Source organism: Phocoena sinus, chromosome 8 (genome assembly GCF_008692025.1).
Source record: "Phocoena sinus isolate mPhoSin1 chromosome 8, mPhoSin1.pri, whole genome shotgun sequence".
Taxonomy (NCBI): Eukaryota; Metazoa; Chordata; class Mammalia; order Artiodactyla; family Phocoenidae; genus Phocoena; species Phocoena sinus.
Genome location: NC_045770.1, coordinates 98229470 through 98237658, shown reverse-complemented (window position 1 = coordinate 98237658; position 8189 = coordinate 98229470). Strand labels below are relative to the sequence as shown.

Sequence of the window (8189 nt, the reverse complement as noted above, 5' to 3'; positions counted from 1 at the left end):
TGCAGGGCCAAGCCACTCTCTGCCTTCTAGGCCAGGGACAACCCTGGAGGTGGGGTGGGCGAGGGCTGTGGAGTCACTGGACCCCCCCCCCAGCCCCACCCCAGCAGTCTGGGCGCCCCTCAAAGGGCCCACAGCAGGTCTGGGGCGCTGGGCTGCCAGGCTCATCACAGTTTCCCAAAGAAATCACCCAGGAGAGGGGCAAGTCCCCGGGGAAACCTGCTCGGCCTCTCCGGCTCCGGCCAACCCCAGTGGGGCGTGTGAGGACAGTGGCCAAGGGTCTGGCCTTGATGCTGCTTTGCCAGATGGCTCACGGTAGGTTCTTCTGGCTCAGTTCAGCAAAAAGGTGCCCTTGTTAGTGCAGGAGAGCAGCGCTGCGGTGAAGACCCAACCTTTTCTATCCTTTCCCTGAGCGCATTCCTTTGGTTCTAACTCAGCAGATATATACCAGTGCCAAGTTCAGGGGGGACCGAAATGAAAAGCAGGCTCTGCCCAGGTACTCTCTGTCTGGAGAGGGCTAACTTCTGAGCCCTGGGGGCACGTGAGGTCAGCCTTCAGCTACTCGGCCCACTGAGTAAACTTTCATCTTCTGTTTTGGGTGACCAGGCGCCTTGGGTGTCAGGCAGGGTGAGGGAGCAGGGCTGGCCGATCCTACCCTGTTAAGGCTGCCATGGTAGGGCGCTCAGGCCGTCCGGTTCCAGCTGGTTCTCGGCTGGGGGCCAGATCTTATCAGCACCCCACTCTCTCTGGCCCCAGTCAATGACCCCCTCCCAGCCCTGGCTCTCTATTCCCTCCCATCTCAGTGACTCTGGTTCTTCTGGTGAGATTAACTGCTTCTCTGAGTCAGAGAGCCTGGAGGCCAGAGGATTAAAGAGATGGATTCGTCTCCTCTCCCAACAGGGTCTCTGGGCTCCTGTCTGGCTCGGAATTCAAGTGGGAGAAGCCAGGAACAGCTGGCCGATTTGGGGGACACTCTTGCCCACCTCCTTCTGTGTTCCTAACTGCAAAGGGCACAAGTGCCCACATCTTTCTGAGAAAACCAGAGAAGCTCTGGATTCACTGAGGGTCTTGCATTTTTTTTTTTTTTGGTCATTTTATTTATTTTGCATTTTCTTTTTATTCTTTTTTTAATATCTTTATTGGAGTATAATTGCTTTACAATGTTGTGTTAGTTTCTGCTGTACAACAAAGTGAATCAGCTATATGTATACATATATCCCCATATCCCCTCTCTCTTGAGCCTCCTTCCATTTGGCCTTTATCTTGGAAGGGCCATCTCTTGTGACCTGACCTGAGCTGATTCCTGCTCGACACCTAGGTCCCTTTTGATAGGTCAAGGTAATCACTGCAGAAGTCTAACATGGTGGAAGGTTAACCATTTTCACCCAAGCCTGCTGTCAGGTCATAATGACAGCCCCTCTGCCACCTGCACAGTCTTCTGTTAGACAAACGTACAGGAGCAAGCAGGCCCCAAGCAATTCCTACCCTGTGTATTGTGAGATCAAGGAAGCCCCAGCTCTGGGTCCTATTGGGTGCCCGGACCACCATGTTGCAGACTGCCACGATTCCAGAGGCTGGTCCTGTTAACTTTCTACGTGGCCTCAGGCGACTGGAAATCCTCTTTGGGAATAGCTGGTCACAGGGCAGTTTCTAGATCAGGCTAAGGTGCACTGACTCTTGCCTGGCAGTGTCTTATACTCTGTTTAATCAAGAGTGGGGAGTATCTTGAACATACTTTAGTCAATCTATTTTTAATTTCACCCAAGAGAGCTTATTTCAAAGTAAACCACAGGTATCCTAGCACCATCCTACATTTTTATACTCTCTACAGATGGCAAATCCCCCAATTTAAAATGGGTTGGAGTTTTTTCTTTGGGAACGTAGTGGTTTAGTTCATAGACTCAAGACAGCCTTGGTTCAAATTCTGATCTGACCTTGGCCACGTCACTTCACCTCCCTGTACCTCAGTTTCCTTATCTGTAAATTGATTTGAATGAGGGTACCTACTTTCTAAAGTGTTTCTGCTGATTAAAAGAGATCATGAAGACATATAAAATAGAAAATGTTTAGAAGAATGTCTAGCATGTAGTAAGCACTCAATAATTAATCCTCATGAGAAACACCAACAGTTCACATCTGCACGTTGCCTTTCGGGAAAGGTCATCCGAGATCCTCAGGACCTTCCTTATCCTTCTCTGCCTCTCCTTTCTTGCATCTCCCCATTACCCTCTGAGGCTTTGGCCGTGCTTGTTTTCATTTCCCTAGCTTTGCATTTTATGTTTCTTCCTCCTGGCCTATCCTTCCTGTTTTTCCGCCTCCTTCTGTTCTGGGTAAGCTCCCGTTCAAAGAGCACCAACTGGGGGCCTGGGGACATGTTCTACTTGTCCTGCCCTCTTATTTTTAAAAAATGGAATGAATTCCCCAAATTTACAAATCTGGAAATTTCTCATAAAATCTAGAATTTGAAATTATGTAGAAAAATCAGAAGGCATGGTCATGGTAGCTTCCACATTTCTGTGTGGCAGGCGGATATTGGAGTCCAGGAGTCTTCCTCCTGATAGAGTGTGCTTGCCCCTCTTGCCAGCCTCCACCACTCCCTGTTGTCTCAGACTGCTTGTTTTACCCAGATACATTCTTAGCCTGGTCCTTGTGAGTATTTGAGTTTGGGGTCCCTGTCATAAGACCTCTGGAGAAGATTTTTCTGACTAACTCTTCTTGAGATAACAGATTCTAATTCTGTAAGCCTTTTGCTTTGAATGTGGCCGAGACTCATCTCCGGATTTTGCTTCATCTCACTCTTGCCCAACTTTAGATGGCCTTCTCCATATTTTTAATCTTATCTTGTGCCTCATTCTCTCTTTCCTGCCCAGAGGTCCTGGAGAGGCCAACGGACAGGGCAAAGCCAGTTTCTATGGGATTGTGCCCACAGCATCTACTAAATGGCTACCCCTTTTTCTGCCTCTTTCTTCAATTATGACTTCCTGACCCCCACATGCCCTGCCTGGTCTGTGTACGGCAGTAAGAACTCAGGGACCGAAATGTATCCGTGTTTTCACTGCATAGTAATTCAAACACCCATTCTTCTATATATGGACTCCTCTTTTCACTCACTCCCTAATTCATCCATCCACTTACTTATTCATTCAACAACCATTTAGTGACCACCTACTACCTGCCAGGCACTGAATTAGGTGCTTGGAGAAGAAGAAAAGCAAACAACAAAAGCAAAACAAAATTTATCCTGTGAACTCGGGAAAGACATTTACCTTGTTCAGCCTCAGTTTCCCCCCTCAGTTTCAAGCCATAGATTTAATGGCTTGATTAGAGATACTTTAGTCTGAGGTTTCTTTCTTCTGTGACTCTCTCCTTGACCCTCTAAAACTTCCTGTGCCATCTGAAAACTGCAGTCTGCTAACAGCTTATGAATTGTAATCAAATCCCTCTATAACTGGGTCTGTAGACCACAAACATCCCCACAGAGAGAGGGTCAAAGCCGAGGTGTAAAGGAGGAGGGTGTGAGAGGAAGGATCGAGGGAAGTCTGCTCTCTGCTCGGGGTGGGGCTGGGAGGGCGGGAGGGGAGGGGAGGGTGGAGGACGGAGGAGACAGACCGGCCTACCAGGAGGGCATGCCAGAGGCTGAGACCATCCTGCGAAATCTCACACCCTCCTCGCCCCCTACCCTCCCTGGCTCCAGCTCAGGCTGGGTTTCAATCTGCATAATTTGCCCCATTTAGAGGGCCTGGGAGGGGGTGAGAACAGGAGGGTGCAGAGGACTGAGGAGGGCTTCTCCAAACATCAGAGGAAACTGGAGGGAGAGAAACTGGGCCAGGAGGAGAGCAGGCTGCAAACCACAGATAACATTCTGCCCAGCACTGCAGGGGTCAATCTGGTCCACTTGCCCAGGGACAAGAAGGAAAAAAAAAAAAAAAAAAAAGTGGGCTGTAACTTCAAGATCCTAAGACTCACAAGTGAGGGGCTGGTCTGGAGGTGGGAGGAGGGAGGGACAGCCAAGGAGGAGACAGAGACTCAGGAGGGCGCGAGGAAGTGTCTGAGCTGAGGCTGGGGCAGGGCAGCAGCGGGTGGAGGGAAGCCTGCAGGAGGGAGGCATCCTTCAGGGTCCAGAGGAGCCAGAGGCAGCTCCATCTGCTGCTAGGAAGGGCTCTGGACACCTCCAGCCCTTCCCGCCTGCCCTCCGAGGCTCCAGCCAGCAGCTGAGGGCACTTGCTGAGTTGGCGCGATACAGCCACGGAGCTGGTACCCCCGGGACCCCGTGCCCGACTTGGCTCCCCAGCATGGAGGAAGGTGGCGATTTCGACAACTACTACGGGGTGGACAACCAGTCTGAGTGTGAGTACGCGGACTGGAAGTCCTCGGGGGCCCTCATCCCTGCCATCTACATGCTGGTGTTCCTGCTGGGCACCACGGGCAACGGCCTGGTGCTCTGGACACTGTTTCGGAGCAGCCGCGAGAAGAGGCGCTCAGCTGACATCTTCATCGCCAGCCTGGCGGTGGCCGACCTGACTTTCGTGGTGACCCTGCCGCTGTGGGCCACCTACACGTACCGGGACTACGACTGGCCCTTCGGGGCGTTCGCCTGCAAGCTCAGCAGCTATCTCATCTTCGTCAACATGTACGCCAGCGTCTTCTGTCTCACCGGCCTCAGCTTCGACCGCTACCTGGCCATCGTGAGGCCCGTGGCCAACGCTCGGTTGAGGCTGCGGGTGAGCGGGGCCGCGGCCACGGCCGTCCTGTGGGCGCTGGCCGCCCTCCTGGCCGTGCCGGTCATGGTGTTCCGCTCCACCGGCGCCATCCTCCACGTGGAGAACAGCACAAGGGTGCAGTGCTTCATGGACTACTCCATGGTGGCCGGCCCGAGCTCCGAGTGGGCCTGGGAGGTGGGCCTGGGCGTCTCGTCCACCGCCGTGGGCTTCGTGGTGCCCTTCGTCGTCATGCTCACCTGCTATTTCTTCATCGCCCAGACCATCGCCGGCCACTTCCGCAAGGAGCGCATCGAGGGCCTGCGGAAGCGGCGCCGGCTCCTGAGCATCATCGTGGTGCTGGTGTTGACCTTTGCCCTGTGCTGGACGCCCTACCACCTGGTGAAGACGCTCTACATGCTGGGCAGCCTGCTGCACTGGCCCTGCGACTTCGACATCTTCCTCCTGAACGTTTTCCCCTACTGCACCTGCATCAGCTACGTCAACAGCTGCCTCAACCCCTTCCTCTATGCCTTCTTCGACCTGCGCTTCCGCCAGGCCTGCGCCTCCGTGCTCTGCTGGGGACAGAGCAGGTGCGGGGGAGCCTCCCACAGCAGCAGTGGGGAGAAGTCGGCCAGCTACTCCTCGGGGCACAGCCAGGGGCCCGGCCCCGGCAGCGGGAAGGGCGGAGAGCCGACGCAGGAGAAATCCATCCCCTACAGCCAAGAGACCCTCGTGGTTGACTAGGGCTGGGATCGCGGGCGCCTGGTGCCCTCTGCCTGGCCCCAGCCTTTGCCCTTGCTCTCTGGAGGTCAGGTAGCCGGGGGCACCTTCTCTCTTGCACTTGACTCCTTCCCCTGCCTCCTGCCTGCGTCCTTGCCCTCCTTTTCCCTTTGCTCTGGTTCAGAGGTTTGTGGTTTAGTGGAGAGAGATTGAGCCCTGCAGACCCGGGCTCGGCCACTCAGTCTCTGTGAGACTGACCTTGCCGCAGTCTCTTAAACTCTCTGAGACGCAGTTTCTCTACGTGTGTACAATGGAGAAACTAAAATGATGTGTGTGTCCTGGCTCAGTAAAAGTTCATTTCCCCCCAGCATTTTTCTTGGATCTCCAGCTTTTTTTTCTCCCCCCATTTCCTTTTAGGTTCCTCGCCCCTCTTCCTCTCTCTGTTTCCCCCTTTCTCTCTGCAATTTTTACTCAGAATCCGTACCTCCTGGCTCCCACCCCCTCTCCCGTAGCTCGTCTTCTTCGTTCAGTCCCTCCTTTCCATTTTTACTTCTTCGCTCTGAAGGGCTCCTAAGGGTTAACACTCCTGAAGCTTGCAAACACTGCCCCTGTTCAAGCTCTTTGTCCGGTTCCCTGAGTGCCCCGGGAGGGAATGGGAGAATGGCCGAATGGCCGGGCAGGAGGCAGGCTGGGTGTCAGCAAAATGACGGCTCCCGTCTCTGCAGCTGAGGGCTCCAGAGCCTCCCTCCAAATTGGAGCGCTTTGCTGTCATTTCAGGCACTGGAGGTAGAGCCATCCACGAAGGGGGCCTCCCTTCCTGCAGCCCCTCCATGATGCCAACTAGATATGCTTTCTACAGATTTCCTTAGACCCTTTTTTTTCATCCTCTATTTCCTGTGGGGACTGGAAGGCAATGGGGTTGATGAACCAGCAGCCTCCTTGGTTTCATGATATGAATGGGGAGCTGGGAAGGGAAGATGGAGAAAGAGGGGGCGTCTGCATTTCGTCTAAATGCTGCTTGGGTTCCCTCCCCAAATCCTCATCCCTCCAACCTCCTCTAGAACCTTGAGCCACAGCTCTCTCCCTGTCTCTCCACCCCATCCCGACATCTCCAGGATGTTTTTCTTGGGCACTGGTGTGAATGGGTGCCAAGGGTCACTTTGGTGGGGGTGGGACGCTTGCTTTGTGTGTGCACATATGTGTAAACAAGGATGAGCATCGCACAAAGAGTGGTGTGCCTGTGTTACTTGTCACTTGGATGAACTCACCCCCGCCCCCCCCCCCGCCACCACTCTCCAGATCTCTGCTCTTCACCCAATATCCTTGAGGGAAGAAGGGACATACTGAGGCAATTTAGAATAAGAATGAGTCCACCCCCACTGGATTTGGGGGCTCTGACGGCTGGTCCGCGCTTTAAGAGAGAAGTCTGTGTTTGTGCCCAGGCTCCCTATAGGGAGATCCCCTCCCAAAGCAGCTGGCGCCCAAAGCTTGGGGAGGTCTTGTGCTCTGGATCCCTGTGCCGCTGTCCCTAGTTCTATGAGGGAAATGGGAGCTTCCCTTGACCCCTTTCCCAAGCCTGCCAACCTTGCTTTGAATTTATAAGCATCTCCTTCATCACTCTTTATTTTTCCAGGGTCAGTAGCCCTCTTCCTAAAGGGGGACACCTGCTTGCCATGTGGTGGAAAGCACTGGGTGGGTTTTTTTCTCACCTCCCGTCAGGATCAGACCGCTTGGCTTCTTGGGGGGCTGGGAACAGGGACTGGAGCAGTCACGGCAAGACTGGTGGCATGACAGCCACACCGCCAGAGAGGCTTTGAGGATGAAGATGCTTGTGGGGCCTTTGTGCACTGAGGGCCGGGTGTGTATATTCCGGGTTTTGTTCTCGAAGGACTCTGGACGTGAAGGACAAGACATGAGCCATGGAGGCAGGAAGAGCCCAGCTTGATGTCAGTGGACATCTTGACCCTGGATGGGATGGAGCCAGCTCTGGGAGCAGAGGGAGGGGAAGAAGGGAAGGGACTTATCTCAGCTCATTCTTCCCATCTCAGGCCAGAATCTTCCACAGACAGACTCACTTTCTCAGTCCAGGGCTGTCCCCAAAGCCTCCAGTCAAGGCTGGAGGAAGCTCCCAGAAGGGAAGAGGTGCCCCCTGAGGCCCCATTGGTGACCCAGGACAGAGGGTGGAGGAGGCTGCCAGCTGCCCCGCTTGCCCCTTCTTTGGAACGTCTATGCTATTTTTTGACCCTGTTAGTCACTGCGGTTCATCAAATAAACCTTTTTGTGTGTGTGTGTAACTATTGTGTCCGAAGCCTTTTCTCACACTCGTGTCTTGGGATAAGGAAGGGACCCCTAGTTTGCAAATGTTATGGTGGGAAGTGGGGCGAGTAGGCTGAGGGGAGCAGTGCGGAGAAGGGGACCTAAAAGGAGTTGAGTGGGAAACTGGAGAGGAAGCTGGGGGGGTGGGGTGAGAAGATGGAGAAAATAGACGCCAGAGAAGGGACAGGATCGGAGTGAGAACAGGGAAGACAGAGGAAATAAAGGGACAGGGTGCCGCTAAGCTTTTGTGCTCTGAAAAGCCGTGGAACCAGTGTGCACACACGTCGGAGCCCAGAGCACAGGTCTAGGGGAGGAGTACCAACGTTTCTTCCCACGGAGGTAGACCTATCACTCATTCATTCATTTGCCCCTTTATTCATTTATCATCTGCTATAGACACATTCATTCATTCACTCATTCAGTATCACGTGAGCATCCATTAGTCCTCAGGTGGTC

The 8189-nt window shown here is 53.7% G+C and overlaps 1 protein-coding gene across 1 annotated transcript; it reads left to right on the top strand.

Annotated features, from left to right (window-relative positions):
* Positions 1 to 4049: 4049 nt before the first annotated feature.
* Positions 4050 to 7711, top strand: APLNR (apelin receptor). The gene has a single exon (XM_032638776.1). It carries the CDS (start codon positions 4290 to 4292, stop codon positions 5439 to 5441), a length of 1152 nt encoding a protein of 383 aa, XP_032494667.1. The 5' UTR covers positions 4050 to 4289; the 3' UTR covers positions 5442 to 7711.
* Positions 7712 to 8189: the final 478 nt, after the last annotated feature.